This window comes from Cebidichthys violaceus, unplaced genomic scaffold (genome assembly GCF_023349555.1).
Source record: "Cebidichthys violaceus isolate CVI_PGR_0920_01 unplaced genomic scaffold, fCebVio1.0.p SCAF_4, whole genome shotgun sequence".
Classification (NCBI taxonomy): domain Eukaryota; kingdom Metazoa; phylum Chordata; class Actinopteri; order Perciformes; family Stichaeidae; genus Cebidichthys; species Cebidichthys violaceus.
Genome location: NW_027176594.1, coordinates 6340614 through 6357029, shown reverse-complemented (window position 1 = coordinate 6357029; position 16416 = coordinate 6340614). Strand labels below are relative to the sequence as shown.

General features: G+C 40.7%; 1 protein-coding gene across 1 annotated transcript in view; it reads right to left on the bottom strand.

The window, feature by feature from the left end:
• Positions 1-16307, bottom strand: part of papss1 (3'-phosphoadenosine 5'-phosphosulfate synthase 1) — a 17336-nt gene extending 1029 nt beyond the window's left edge. Inside the window, exons 1-12 of the mRNA XM_068727431.1 lie at positions 16047-16307; positions 15108-15222; positions 14775-15010; positions 14020-14158; positions 13247-13365; positions 12882-12995; positions 12586-12697; positions 10099-10304; positions 7526-7661; positions 6669-6937; positions 5548-5777; positions 1-195 (exon numbers count right to left, since the gene is read on the bottom strand). The exon at positions 1-195 is cut by the window's left edge and continues 1029 nt beyond it. Coding sequence (XP_068583532.1) covers positions 57-195; positions 5548-5777; positions 6669-6937; positions 7526-7661; positions 10099-10304; positions 12586-12697; positions 12882-12995; positions 13247-13365; positions 14020-14158; positions 14775-15010; positions 15108-15222; positions 16047-16106 — 1875 coding nt within the window. The 5' untranslated portion in view covers positions 16107-16307 and the 3' untranslated portion in view covers positions 1-56. The remainder of the gene's footprint in view (positions 196-5547; positions 5778-6668; positions 6938-7525; positions 7662-10098; positions 10305-12585; positions 12698-12881; positions 12996-13246; positions 13366-14019; positions 14159-14774; positions 15011-15107; positions 15223-16046) is intronic.
• Positions 16308-16416: the final 109 nt, after the last annotated feature.

Below are 16416 nucleotides of genomic sequence, written 5' to 3'. Positions count from 1 at the left end.
TTAATCCTGTTAAACGTCACCGTCTTTAAATGTTTGTTTTATCTGAGACTCAACCTCTAAGCCTTCTCCAGTGACTTGTAGTATTCCTTCAGCACAGCCCAAGCCTTCGGCGCCATGAAGCCGTCGGGAGGATTCTCTCCCTCGCGAGCCATCTTACGCATACGTGTGCCTGAGATGAAATCATAATCTTGATGGCTGCAATAAAAATTAAAGTGACAGAGAAAAAGAGTTTTGAGAAACAGACATATTTCAATCAATCAAAAGATGCTTATCAACAGCACAGGAAATGTGAGCCAACAAGACACCCCGAGTCGATGCCAAAATACAAAAACGTGAGATGTCACATTGGGCATCTTAAGCTCGGCTCAGGGCATCGCTACATCCTACCCAGTGAAATAAGACATGACGAGAGTGTGCGTAACAATGTCTCTATCACTGAACTCGACATGTCATATGTCGATACTCTGGCAGCTGCTTCATTAGTAACTGCTCATAAATCCCTCTGTGGCTGGAGAGATACTGTGATGTTCCATTAAGCACTGCAGTAATGTTTGTAAAGTGAAGCAGTGGAGCTGACCCTTCTTCGATTTCAGTGTGTTGGAGTAGATGTCTAATTTAAATGCATGTGTTTAATGGCTCTTTACTACTCAGAGCTGAGTCCTTTTTGTGACTACCACTACAAACATCTGCAACAACTATCAATTTACTTTGAAGAAACAAATGATAACAGGGGAGCTTTTGGTGTCACCAACACCCACCGGTGCTGTAGGAGGAGATGGAAGGAAGTAATTTTGGAGATAAATGTTTTAGTAACATTTCAGCCCACGTCTATTTAAGTATTTATTTTTTCCATTTTCTCAACGATCCACTTGAGTGACAGGAATATAAATATATATATTTTTTTCCCAATTTCCTAATTCACCCAAAATGACTATTCCATGAATATATGAAACACGACCCGCTAGTTAAACAAACCTATATCATCCCTTTGAGGTCTCACACTGGTGTGAATCATCCCCATAATTACAAAGCTTCTTTCCGACAGTGAGATTGTAGATTTCCCTCGTCAAAACATTTTTCAAACATTCTGATGGCGAGTCCCTCCTCCCTCTATGACAGAGGGCTTCTCATCGCACGTTCGGATGGGGAAAGATGTTCACAGCTTTGAGCAGAGGACAGGCACAAGTCACATCTTCCCAAACCTCGTCAATAAATGACTGTCAGGAATGATCGAGACGGTTTCAGACATCTTGTTCGCACACATTTACACTTATCTCCCCTGAGCCGACATTCAGAGAGGGTCCGGTTAAGAAGTCACATTTCTAATTGCTATCACATGGCGGAGCGCATCGTACTGCTCTTAAAACAATGAGAAGCTGTGAAGACGACGCACTTCCCATGGCGTGAGGTAAAAGAGCTCCAGGCAAATTCTTCAGAGTGCATTTTTATACAGTGTCAAATTAGGAACAGCTTGCTTTGATCTGAGCCACTTTGGAGGAAGACTGTGGGGTTTTGCTGGTGATTAGGACAAGCATCCATATTCCTCCTGAAAACTTGGCAAGGCGCTTTCTGCCCGCATGAGAGAATGGAGCGCCATAAATCTAACTGCGTGATGACGACAGATTGTGGATATCCAGTAACCTTCTTGCATTTCTGTCTCTAGCTTTTTAGCCTTCAGATGATAGCAAGCCGCTGGATCAATGAGATCCTAAAAATGTATTTTACATGGTAATCTGAAATGTGTTTAAAAGGCCAATGAGGTGATATTGCATGTTTCAGTGATTATTATATACTTGCGTATACTTTTTATTTCCCCTCGAGTCTGTACAAAATGTTACATTTGTAACATATGTACATTCTAATTTCTTGCACACATTTATATTTTTTTGCCTTTTAATTTTTATACTATATATATTTTTTTCTGGATTTCTTTAATGTTATATGTGTACGCTCGTCTTAATGACACAGTGCATTGAACTACACATTTACTTGGGTTTGTGACAAATAAAAGCTTTGAATCCTTGAAGTGTTTCTTCTCTACTTTAGTCAATAACTTAGACTGACAGTTTAAATTCAAGATAAATAAATAAACTTTCAGAACGTGGAAAAAGGTAACATTCCACCGATAACAGATTTTCTGTTGAATAAACTGATTGAACAGTTTCAAACTCAGGAAATAGTTATTTTTCTTGTCTGGTTATGTCATCATTTCAAAGTAAAAGAGAGCTAAACAAACAAATGGTCGATCATATTTTAAAAAATACTATTTTTAGCAGGACTAAAAGTACTAGATGTTCCCAATCAGCATTTCAGTTTGGAATCAACATCATAGATATGAATCATGGAAAACAAAGCAAATCTTTTTAGTCTGGCCATACTTAGTTGTAACATTCCAGGCTAGACACACAGCTAAAGTTGCGTAACCCGACGGTGGAGGCTGCATCAAATCCGGACAAAAAGCAGCGAGATTGCATGATTCATCTTAGTCATCATGTGCAATGTTTGTATACAGACTTTAATTAATGGCAGGTCTCTGTAATTTTTGAGTAACATCAAAGCTCATACTAATCCACAAAACATTTTAACTGAATAAGAAAGAAAAACAATCCCTGTTATTCTTGGCTTTGTGTTGTATTGTAGATAGAAGAGAAGGGGGAAAGAAAATGGATGAAAGGGTTTTTAAAAACAAGCCTAATGAGTAATTGATTTATAGAATGTGATTTCTGTTTAGGCTGCTGGTTCTAATCGGCCTTAATGTGAGGTATTAATCTGGAGTAAATCTACAAATTTTGTACGAAACAAATTTAGTTTGAGCACTAGTGTTTAGGGTCTGTGTCCAGCAGTGGTGGCTGCAGCAGGGCCAGCAAAGCCTTCTCTGCTGGCCTAGACAAAAATCACAAAGTTATAGCTATTTTATAATTTAATAATTTTTCACAAATACACTACAAGTATTCTAATTCTTTTTTCCATTAGCTTATTTTCTCATTGTACAGCTACTGTCTTCTTCAGTTGCTCTGCTTCCAGCCTGCAGTGCTGCTTTTTAAGTAGAGCTCTTATCCAATCAGACTTCACCTCTATGTTGTCTCTAGGTAAAAAAAATCTGCCTGGAGGCCTTCAGACTTACAAGTGAATCCCTTTGCAGTTTAAGTAACCGGGGACGATAGTGTTGATTGTCATAGTCTTCAACCAATCAGATCTTTAGTTTGACATGTTGGGCGTATTCTTTGACATGCCAGAGCCTTCTAGCTGGCCTAGCCATGCGTGATTGGTCAGTGGGCTAGTGTGACATGTTGGGCGGTGACAATCCCAGTATCTACTGCCTCTGTCGAGCGGACATTTTCAGCCCTCAAACGCATTAAACCATATTCAGGAAATACAACTGGGGAGGCTCGACTGTCATCACTGGCGTCCATGAATCGAGAAAGACTTCTTACTGGAACTAAAACGCACGGATGTACTGAACAACCGTGGGATTAAACTCTTTATTAACAAAGAAAGCAGGATGGACTTTGTCTTTAAATAGTGAACAGCAGCTTTGGTAAGTGAACTGCAGTAGCTTTAACTGCCATACATATTATTTATGTAATTATTTAATATGCTTGTTTATATATTATTATTTATACAACTTCTTTTTATGAATATGGATTTTGGTTTGGTTTTATATGCGATAGGAACTATTGTTACGTCCTATGTTGCGCTGGGGACACATTTAGCCGGTGCACAGCAACAAGCAGACGCGCAAAGCGTTTAAGTTTTTAAGTGATCTACTTTGAAGATTCATATGTTTTCAGTGGACTCATTTTCCCTCTCGGTGTTGACAGACGAATAAATCCGTCAGTAACAACAACTATGGAGTCTTCTATTTCCTGGAGGGAGTGATAGGAGCGTTACTACTGTGTAAATTGTCAATCGTGTATTTTTCATGATTTGGGTAATATTGTTCCCTCTGATATGAATAATATTTGAATGGCCCGTGCTCTTGATTGTGTGGCGGAATGCGTGTTTTAGCTGAATTGATTTTGACTATATGCATTGTCCGGTAATGACGCCGCATCCCATCATACGGGTATTCATGTACAGCACACATGTCAAACTCAAGGCCCGCGGACCGGATCCGGCCCACCACATCATTTTATGTGGCCCGCGAATCCACCAGCAAGTCTAACTTAAAAAAAAAAATAAAAGTTAGACTTGAAAATAAAAATATCCCCATGGTCGAAATGATGAGATAGAAAGTCGAAATTATGAGATAGCATGTTGTCTGTGTGCCGACATTAAAACTATCACAACAGGTGGACAGGAGAGGCAACAGACCATAAAGTCATCAAGTTGAAAATGATCGACAAATAATCCCAAAATGTCCACGAAGAGAAAAATGTATGCAGAGGGAAGAAAATATAATAAAAATGGCAAAGCGAATGTATGTCTTCTGTGCTATGAGGCAGTGTTTGTGATGAAGGAATACAATTTATGTCAGCATTTTGACACCAAACACAGAGATAAATTTAGTCTCGAAGAAAAAAATAAAATTGTCCAAGAATTAAAAGGCAGACTGCAATCGCAGCAGAATATATTTACAAAAGGAGCTCTTGGATGTAGCTGCCATGCATGGGACGACGACGGGGAGGGACATTAGTGATGCAGAGAGGTGACAAGAATAGCTTTGAACAAAGTTAATGTAATAACTTGTGTTTGATGATATTTGTCTTTGTTATGTTCTTTAAAAATGTGATCTTTGATAGCGTAATGTGGGTTTCTTAACCCTAAATTAAAAGGATTTATGTTATAATAACAGAAATGTGCTCAAATATAATTTGACATTTATATAACTGCATGTACAATCTTTTTACACTTGAATAAACAATCAAATGCAGAGACAGTTATTTAACAATATGTTAGGGAGTAGTTACATTTATACAGTCTTACAGTTACAACCGGCCCTTTGAGGGCAGCCATGATGCTGATGTGGCCCAGAGTGAAAATGAGTTTGACACCCCTGATGTACAGTATCTGCACTCTGCAGTTAGTGTATTTGTAGGTGTTGAGCTTCATTTTTATGAGTGAAGGCCCAGGTATAAAATGCACGGCCCGCCACTGGTGTCCACACAGCATCTTCTTTCATTGGCTCCCGATGAGGAGCGAGCGCAGGCTCCGCCTTTTTTTGTGCGGTTGCTCCGAGTGCTTCTAATTTATAATGTTTGAATTTTTCAGGAAAGTGCTGGTGACGTCACTAGAGTAGACACTTGTTTTGGTCGTGTCCATCTATCCTGAACTTGTTTGTCAGACAGACATGATCATATCAAAAGACCGAAAAGCCCATTTGTAGAAGCAGATCGGCCGGGAAGACACAGATTATTTCTGGAAAGTGTTTTTATCGCCATACGAGTTGGGATGAAGCGCTCTATGGGAGCTTTTCTGCCAGAAAAAGACGGTATGTGGACACAGGCCCTTAACCTCAAACTATTTCTGTATTCCATCGCCCATTACCTTAAACACATAGGAAACAAGATTGCAGGCTTTAAAATGATGGTATAAACAAGTACTCACTTTTTGGAGTCGTAAAAATCCATTGCTCTTTTGACCTTGTTGTAAGCGGCGACTTTAAAGGGTACAATCTCCAGCGTGATGAGGCCCGGTGCCATGGTGAGGACCTTGGCGCCGTGAGTGGGCTCGTACAGATCCTTCCCCGTGTTCGGGTGGGGCATGCCTGCAGGGTCACGGCCCACGATGTAGAAGTTGGCTCCAGCCACCATTCGAGCTCTGCAATGCCACTGAACCTGTGGACAAGGGTTAAAGAAAGAAAAACTGAAAATAGTGTTGAAAAAGTCTGGAATATACAGTATGTATTCTTTGTAAAGCTACAAAGACAAATAACACATTTTTTTACAATATATTTTACAATAAAGATTGTTATTTTTAATATGACGGTTTGTAAATTGTCTTTACCTGGCTGTGGGTACTACAATATCTCACTTCAATTAACAAAAATGTGTATGTATAAGTGTATAAGATTAGCTGAAAACTTCAAGCACTTATGATTTCTGTTTGTCATTATCAATAACTGCTAAATCTCCACATTACTCCTGGACAGTTACTAAAACTACCGCCATTACGTTCTTGCCCATGTATTCTGTACATTTAAGGATTTCCAGATTGGGTTTAAAAAAAAACTTAATGGCAAGACAGACCCTGGAGAGGCAGTTTAATTCTTTGCAGACAAAAGGAATATGTTGTTTTTAAATGGGTAAGAAAAAAGAAAGGTCAAAACAATGATACTAAGGCTGAGTCTGGCTCTCTAAACCTCCCATTCACAATTACAAACTGAATAAATTCACTGCGCAACATCCACTAGCCTCCAATCTGCTCTTAATAATTTTTCTGTAGCTTTCCAATCATCGTAAATGAATGATTAAAAGATTCCCAGCATACGAAGAGGCAAAGAAACGCTCAATAGAGCGCCTCAAGTCAATCGCAAATCCCCTTTCCTGCCATTTTTCACTCCAAAAAAAAAAAGAAAAGTCAATGACAGTCCTCCCTGTGTCTGTTGACAATACTCAGTGCTGCAGTCTGTTTGTCCATTTTGAGGAAAACATTACCACTTTAAAAAAAAAAAAAAAGAAACTTCAAGCATGTAACTTTGCAGAGACAACATTCTTAATAATCATTACCTCAGTTGGGCCAGCATACATCATGGGCGAAGGAAAGATGGCCACGATAGTGGAGTCTGGATTCAGGACGCCCTCCTCCAGCACAGCGGCGTGCTGCTTCATTCGCCAGGGCAGCGGCACGTCGTCGTCCTTGGTCCAACCTCCCAGCGGGTGGAGTAGCAGGACGGGCCGGCGGTAGCCTCGCTCGATGAGACGCTTGTGGGTGTCCTGCATCAGGAGAGCGTGGCCGTTGTGGACCGGGTTGCGCAGCTGGAAGGCAAATACAGCATCTAAAAGACAGACAGGAGGGGTGAGAAGAGTGGGTTTGACTGCAACCAAACACAACTGAACACATCTGTACAAAACAAACAAAAAGGCCACAGTGTACCCAGAGATAATCAAGCAGCTCAGTGCCCAACTATTGAAACCAAATGCAGTCAAGTAAAAAATAAAATGTTTGGGTATGAGAGCTTCCTGGACTCAAATAGAGTTAATTTCAGATGCTCTTTGTATAAGGAAATAAGAAGAAAACTCCAAGGCACTCTCTTTTTAATCAATTAAATGTCTTTAGAGTTTGATCTCTGGGTCTCACATGACTATGCCATTACAACAAGAGCATTTTAATTGTTTAAACAAGTGCCTTGGAGTTTTCTCTGGATTTTTCCACATAGTGAAGGACTGAATCTCCCCAGAACTTTCTCTCCGATGACTTTCCTACTCCGTGTCCCTTACTTCTTCCCCCAAAACTAAAGAAAGAATAATAGCATTTAAATGAGTGTCTTCTCCTTTTTAAGAAGAAAAAGGGGCAACGTTTATAAACATTTGTGACACAACAGTATCTCTAAAAGCCCTTTGGTTCAAGATCTCTTGGCCCATACCGGCATTCATTTCTTTAAACTTCTGTTTGAGCTCAGTGGGTGTCAGTCGGTACTGATCGAGTTCGTCGTTCCAGTAGATCTTGTCCAGAACCTGCAGGTCTCCCCCGACCAGCCAGTCCCCGCTTTCCATCACCATCTGAAATAGGAGTCACAATGACGGGGAACAAAACTCAAACATAATCCAGACTTAAGACACACTGTGGCCCATAAAAACTTAACCGTGCTGGAACCGGGCCAGAATTCTAATAAAACTCCCGAGTTATTAGCCAGTTGCAACGACGACACACCAGCGTAAATCAGAGTCTGTGGTGTCGTTAAAACAGGCAGCCGAACTCTGGCATGTCCACTCTTTTGTATTTGGCCACATCTACTACCTGAATTTCAAAACAGAGCAGAGACATCACAAGATTGTGTTCCATAATAAAACCTGGTGAGGATCCTCATGACCACATTGGAGAGAAATGTTCCCCCTCAACAGATTTATCCAACAACGTCACCAAAGTGCTCAGGATCCAGGCAAAGGCTGCAATTGTTTCAGGCAATATCTTTCGCCTGCCTCACGTGGCATTTATGAGACTGTAGCTAGAGTTACTGAAAAGACTAGCCTGTGCGCTGTTAATGTGATACAACGTGACGTTGCTCTACAGGCTCTGTAACACAACAAGCACAGCTCCAGCACTGAGACAGAGAGCTCAAAACAAAGGCCACGAATGAAACATGAAGTGTGAAGCGTTGCGAAAAAGACGTTTTGGAATCTGATGAAAAAAAAAAGAAAAGATGTCACTAGTTTCATTCAACATGTAATTTATCATGTGAGTGAAATACCCAACAAAAACTCTTTGAGATCCATCATTTACAGACCGATTTCAGTTTGATCTGGCGAGCTATATGTAAAAATCAAAGTTGTCAGCAGTAGAGGTGTCTACGTGATGTGATCAATAACCACTTGGCTCCGTCGTAACAAGTATTCAGGATCATGTCAGGATTTGTTTTCCACACTCCGATTAATCCAACGTGTCCACTGAGAAGAGTCAGAACAGATGCCCAACAGTCTTATTCTTAAGAGAGATCAACAGCGTAGACATGTCGCAATTTATTTTCCTGACATTAAGTGAGTGGAAAAATATAATGTCTGCATGGATACATCAAAGGAGCGGGTCCACCCTCTACACATGTGCTCTGTTTATACCGTTATAAGTGCCCCAGTACTTCACATGGGAAAATAAACACACTACACCATTGGTTTCCGATGAAGCGGGCTCCTGTCTGACTGACGGACAGGTAAACAGGAAGAAGTGGATTAACTACGTGTAATATGGAGCAGGTCGTTTCTGGTCTTAAAGAGACGGGATAATAAAGTCGTAGCTACCAGCAGAAAGGTGTGCCGAGCACTCTGGCTCAGTTAAACACACTTATATACACACACACACACACACACACACACACACACACACACACACTTTTTAATGAGTGACGCCTTAATCATGGCAAGCTGAGCACACATGTCCGGCTGTGACAGGTTAGAGTGGATAAAGAATGACAGTTGTGAAAGGTGTTGACACTGGAGAGTTATGGTACCAATTTATGAAACTGGCAGCCTCCTGCAACCTAAAAACACATTACCGGGCCAGATTTAATCACGAACAAGGTGAGACCAAAAAAAAAAAAAAAGATATCTGCTGAGGAAGAAAAATGACAACCAGGTTCGCTGAAATATTGAGACAGCTGCGGTCTAGTGCTCTAGTTAATCTCCATCCAGGATGTTTAGCAGCACGGGGCTTTAGAATGAGACAATGATGTTTACAGTAAGTCTGACCCCCAGGGGCTGAAATGGCTAAATACCATACAGGTTACTTTCCGTTTTGTCTTGCACCTTTGCCAAAATACAAGTTGCATTAATCCTGAAAACAATGGGATTTAAAATTAGTCAACCACACGGTGCTGGGATGGATTTATAAAAAGCCAATCTGACAACTATTTTTGTCTCTAACACCAGACTGTTCCATTCTTTATCAACTACAAGCCAGTGGCACTTTCCGCAGGGTGTGCAGGATCATTTCAGGACGTTATCTCGTGTCTACCTGAGCCCCGCGGCCGTCGGTCGGAGACAGATGGAAACAATCCCTGAATGTATTTGGAGAGGAATTGGGTGAGCGGAAAAGGTGGAAGCTGGCAGGGATTCCACGGCCTGTTGAGTTTAGCAGTACAATTTCAAACGCATTTTGTTGAGGCTGCGCAGGAGAATAAGCATCCAAATATAACACCTGCACAATGAGGGTGGACCAAACAGATCAAGTGATTGTACTGGGCGTCCTGACAGCCTGCGAGAGAAAATCCACCTCCTATTCAGTCTTTCCATAAGCAATGTGAAGAGGCCAGCTCGGATCTGTGTTCGATCAGCACTGAAGCCAAGGAGGCAGTTTGCTTTCGCATGCAGTGTTTATCACACAGCACACTGAGACAGACCGTCTGCAGCTCTGCAATGCAGCTTGGTACTTTTACCATGGTGGAATTTTTTGGCTTTTTGATAGCATTTCCAACATATTTAGCCTATATTCAGATTTCAAATGTACCTTGATGTAAGGATGGTCTTTGCAGGTGGTGCCCCACTGACGAGCACATCGCTCTTCCTTGCGGTGTTCATAAAACTCAGGGTTGCGAAGGATAGCCACTCGTCTGCCGTCGTAGACCAAAGCCATAGCCGTCACCCCATCTAACCGCTCTTTGTCTGTAGTAGACACCGGCAGCACCACAGGCACCGACAGGTTAATGACGCCACCTAGGACAATGGAAAAGCAAGAGCATTTGTATGAGGGATAAAGGCAAATACATTATTATTTTTCATTATCACGTAATCTGCTGGTCATTTGCTTGAATAATCTATTAACCGTATTATCAAAAAAAATTCAAATAGTAATCATTACTTCCTAAATCCCAAAGTGATACACAGCCCTGCCACCATTTACAATTATTTATTTATTTAATGGTATTTATTTATAATCGGCTTTGCAAATGGTTAATGAGGAATGAAATGCATTCAACGACGCGCTCGTTCGATCTGAAGGACAGACACAAATATGAATATTATATTGCAAGTATTAATGGAAAACGTTGGATGTACAAACTAAACTTTTGCTTGCCCTCAAGAAAGCTCCACAGGGAACCTTTAATATCACATAACGATCCAAGAAAAACAATGTTAAGGACCCCAATATATCCTATTAAAAGGCAGGTTAAAACGTTCAAAGGGTTAGTATACTCAACAAAACAGCTCAACTACTCTGATCAAGTTTCCACTCCGTACCCCTTTGGGCTAAATGGGGGATATATAGCTAAACCACAGGCTACAGTGAGTCTTCAAGGCTGCAATTTAAGAAGCCAGAGGAGAAAAATCCCCTCTTAAGCTAAGCAGGAGCTTGACCCTTTCTCATTCTACAATTTGAGCGGTGCAGTGACGCCGTTCTGTTGGCGGGTGTTCATCGTGCCGTCCAGGTTGATGAAAAAGTTTGGACCGGCACGCTTTTCACATCCCATCAGATCAAATGCAGTGGAAACAGGACGGGAGGCTGACTGTTGCTGGCCCCGGCTCTCCCTGGACCCTCTTCTCGTCCCCTCTGTCACAGTGTAGGGCTTACAGCTGGTTCCAATAAAACACACACACACGCACACGCACGCACACGCGTGCGCGCGCGCAAGCGAGAGAGACACAAGCTTGGATCTTGGTTTATTTTTGCAGACTATTTGATTAGTCAAACATGCAGTTTTGTGATTCCCGACCAGCTTTAGTGCGATAGTGTGGGAGATCAATCCTTTCACTGTGATATCACTGTCAAGTCCCTGGAAGGAAGTGAAAATGGACAAATGGTGGTGTGTGGTGTCAATCAATACAGAAGCTTCTTCCTCTGTTACCGTCTCCCTCCGGAATCAAGACATTTCACATCAATATATATTTTTGCCTCCGTCTGTCCAGACGGCTCCATTTCTCAGGCTAGCTATCTTTCGGAGGAAAGAATGTAAATCATCAAGTTGTAAGAACTTGAAGGTTTTATCCCTCAGTGAGGACAGTGAAAATATATAACCTGTCAAAATCGGAAAATGAAATACAGGCTATGTTAACTTTCAATTAATTTTATGCATTTTTCCTTTTACTATGCGTGTAGCAAAATATTTGGCATCACAACACACAACTGTAGCTTGAGCGGTCATATGCGCAATAAAAGTAAATTGACTTTTTCTTGGAATTTCAAACAATACATGAGAAATTGCTGTAATTACACCAAGAGACTCTACACCAAATGTAATATTCATATTCTGAAAAGTGCCAAAAAAAACCCAAGTCATTTCTGAGACTTGGGTGCAACTGGACTTATTATACACCAACATAATATACAACAGCGTCATTCTTAAAATTCTGCATCTAAATCATTCCTGAGTATATCAATGTGTCATCCTGCAACCCAGCTGAGTTGTTCATCACCGCTGTGTGATGGAGTATGTCTTCAGCATGTCAGCTCAGCACATCCAGCTGTACAAAATATGATTAGCAGTTTGCAGGGACACATGCAGAGAGTATTTGATAAACCTAATTTAATGCTCCATTTAAATTAGAGTGGTCAATTTTTATATTAAAGTAAAAAATATGACACAGGAGCACATTGATCTACAGCTGACGGAGATTTGGGGTTCAACTGATGGAAATAATACAAAACATCCTAGAGCTCACTGTGCTCAAGTTCTAGTATATAGATATCTATATATCTATAGATATAGATATCTATATAGATATCTATATAGATATATAAATATCTATATAGATATATAAATATCTATATAGATATAGATATCTATATAGATATATATCTATATAGATATATAAATATAGGTATGGTGTGGGTGTAAGAAATGTACCAATGTCCCGACAGAAAGCCATCCACTATTTCTGAGTTATCCATTTTGTGAGCATTCATCTCCATCTAGTGCCCTTCTCAAGTATTGCAATGCTGAATTTTACAATGAAATAGGAAATGTTGTTTTCCTTAAGAACATAAATGACATCTTACCATCCAGCAGACAGTCAAAGTGAAGACACTGCAAGTACTCTCTCTCTCTCATGAAGCCATTCAGAGGAGTGGCCCAGCCTTCAGCCAGCACCTGCACCCACTGCATGTCCACCTGAGGGTCGCATACACAGTCACATATTGACGATCAACTTATAATACGTTGTTCAAATGAAATGGATAGAGGTCAATGTTTACAGAAAATAACTCCTCAATGTATATACAAAGCCCATAAATAGTAGTTTTGCTTTATTTATTTATAAAGATTTATGAAAATCCAAAAAGAAACTCAGAGGTACCTTCCCAATCTGTACAGCAGGCAGAGTCTCTGCATCCGCCTTAGCCAGGTCCAGTTTATTCTCCTGAACATACAGCTCTTTCACTTCATAAGAGGCATCAATGGGAACTATATCCTGCAGAAAAACAACGTGAAATGATTAACGACAAGTAAATCATTACCAAACATCCTGCAAAAGCAAATTTTTAGTAACAACTTACTATTCACAAAAGTAATATTGATTTGCATGATACAGTGTAGATGCATTAACAGTTAAGATGTGTTCAAATATGAGGCTTTACTGCCCCTGGTGGCCAACAGGAGTGATAGCACAGTCCTATGCACATATTTGAAACGTGTCAGAGCAGGATTATTTCTCCCCCTCACCCTCTCTTGAAGCAGGTCAACAAGCTGTTGTATGGACTCATTCACACTGCAGGAGTCGGTCTTCAGCACCAGCTCTGGGGCCTCTGGCTTCTCGTACTCTGAGTCAATCCCAGTGAAACCTGATCAAATAATAGAATACATTTCAAATCCTTAAACAAAATCCTAATTTTAAATAAAAGGTGCCAAAGTAAATCTGTTTTGTTTTTTTTCTTTGATCAATATAAGATTCAGTGCTTTGTGCACGGCAAGGAGGAGAACAAACTGTTTTTTAAACACTTTGATTGTGGCAAAATATTTAAAACATGTTGGAAATTTTGGATAGAAATTACGATAAATTTTGACTCTCAAAAAAAACAATGTTTCAACCATACCAAAGACAGAAGGGAGGCTAAAGAAGGTTAATCTTAGCTACAAAACTCTGGAAATTGGGTAAAGATCTCTCTGCTGCTAAAAAATAAAACCCAACTTGCTGCACCACAATATGATAAGAAGCACTTCCTCTAACAGTGATGAATCACTTTTATTGTCACTGTCATGCAATTTCTGTGTAATTTGACAAGATAAGCATAAGTTGAAACAGGAAGCAAATTATGTGTCATACAACAGCAGAAGTCCCACTGATGAACACGGCAATATCTGCCCTCTGTTTAGCATTTATCAACAAAGTACTATGTAACAGTATGAACCCTGAATTGATCACATGACAGAAACAATAATCCAGGCCTTGGATCTACTGATGCATTGCACACTAACAGCACTAAACCATACTCCACCTCGTATCTCTCCCGCTCTGGCTCTCTTGTACAGCCCCTTCACGTCCCTCTGCTCACAGACATCCAGCGGAGCGTCCACAAACACCTCAAAGAAAGGCAGCCCTGCTGCCTCGTGGATCTTCCTCGCATTAAGGCGATCCTGACAGAGAATAACCAAATACACAGTGCGGTACACACATGACTTAGTGGTCAAAGAGCTAGTAGAAGATAACATGTTACTATTAAGGCTCATCGTGTTTGCTTTTTCATCAAACAACAATGTTTTCTGCAGCAAGCACAGCTCAGAATCGTCAATAACAGACAGTAAAGGGAAAACATATCTGATGCTAAACATGCACCACAGTCCTTCATAGTACTGTAATTACAACAAAATAAACAGTTGTTGAACTGCAGATCTAGTAGGAATTATTTAAACAATAACTCAAAAAAGTAGTCTTTGTTTGTTTTAAAAATCAGGGCAGGAACAAAAAAACAAAACCTGCCTTCAAAATCTCTACGTTATCATTTCAAATCTATTGTTGGCACTGCCATCATCAATTTCAGCAGGATAATGATGATAGACACAATGACATGATCAGTGACATCATAGTCAACCCAAGCTCTATAAGTAATTCCAACAATAGCAGAAAGCTGTTCACAAAAGGGCCGTAGTTCATTCAAACGTGGCTCAATAAAGATTGCATAACAGAATAGGAGTCATCCGTTTCTCTCATTAAACATTCAAAAGCTGATGCTGTCTTTTGAGAGTCACTCACCCTACTGTAGGGGGAGATGAAGCTGGCGATGCAGACCAGCCCAGCATCAGCAAAAAGCCGAGCCACCTCAGCAATGCGCCTAATGTTCTCTTCACGGTCCTCTGGGCTGAAGCCGAGGTTTTTGTTCAGCCCCTGGCGGATGTTGTCCCCATCCAGTGTGTAGCAGGGGATACCGTGACACACCAGGTACTCCTCCAGAGCCATGCTCACTGTGGTCTTCCCAGCGCCAGACAAACCTGGGCAAAGAAGACAAAACAACAGAATTATGAAACGACTACGACATGATATACAGGTGTGGGAAAAAAACCACACCCTGATAATAAAATAACCTACCACTCAGCCAAACGGTGCATCCTCTGAACCCTCCTCTTGTTCCCACAACCTGCCCGCGCTTGTTCCGGCTGACATGATGAGCTTGATAGGTGACATTAGTTGCACGTTGCATTCCCTGAAATTATACAGATTTACTGTCAATGCAAACCACTTGTACAAGTCAATTAAAAAAGAAGTTTATGTGAACAGATCCAGCCTTACAAATTAAATATGATCACATTAGAAAGTATCTTCAAAGTAGCTTTAAAATATGGCTTCTCAAGATATTTGTAAACTGTTTGCTCAGAACATGCATGTAACTTAGAGCATTGCACATTATGAACAAAGCTGATGTGTTCAAACTATTTGTTTTATACGACCATCAGTCCACAGTCACGACACAACTGTCATCAGGCTTTCTAGGTTAATCAATTAACGTTAATTGTTTGATTCTGTACTTTTGTGAGTAGGTCTGGTGTTGTTGTTTTGTGTTTTTTAGATGTATGTTGGAGGACCACAGTGTATGCATGTCACATTTTGTTTATCCTTGACGTCTGTAAATACTGCAGTTCAGAGTTAGCGGTGTACTTTTAATCACCTTAGAGGAATACGTGCAGCAGTGGGTTAGCTGGAAAAAGCTAACGGATGCAAACAGTGTTTTGTTGACACGTCTTGGTGGCAGCAACCACCAAGGTTAATGTTATCACAGCTTTAAATTAAACAAATAGTTGAAGCCATTCACTTAACTGTATTCAGCAGTTAACTATTAACTGGTTAGCAACTTCTCAGTCTCGTGCTGCTAGCAACGGCTTTAAACGCAGAGCTAGCATTATAGCGGTGTAATGTGAAGGAAGCTAAGTAGCCGAACAGTTAGCCTGTTAGCTCATTAGTAGCTGGTTAGTGGAGGTGGACGGATGTGATACATGTTGAATCAACACAACTTAAAAAGAAATAACTCACCCAGTTTTCGGCAGCGTTGCCCAGCTTCGGTTTCTTGTGCGAGTTGCCGTACGTGTCCATGTTTGTAGCAGTCAGCCGCTGATTCAACCGGCTATCTCTTTAAAATAACATAAAATGATACAACTGCTCGCCTCTTTATTTGCTAGCACAGTTTTAATTATATTTGTTTTTGGCACATGTAACTTATCGCCAATGAATGGAGGAACCCGGAGGTGCTTGGCGCGACAAACAAGAATAACAACCGGGAAGCGCTTCCCAGCAGCCACGTCCACCGGCGACGGGATGACGCATTTCCTCAGTGGGCGGGTCATGGGTGGGTGGGTGGGGGTGATCAGTTCTCGTGTGGATATAATGAGATTTAATTAATTAA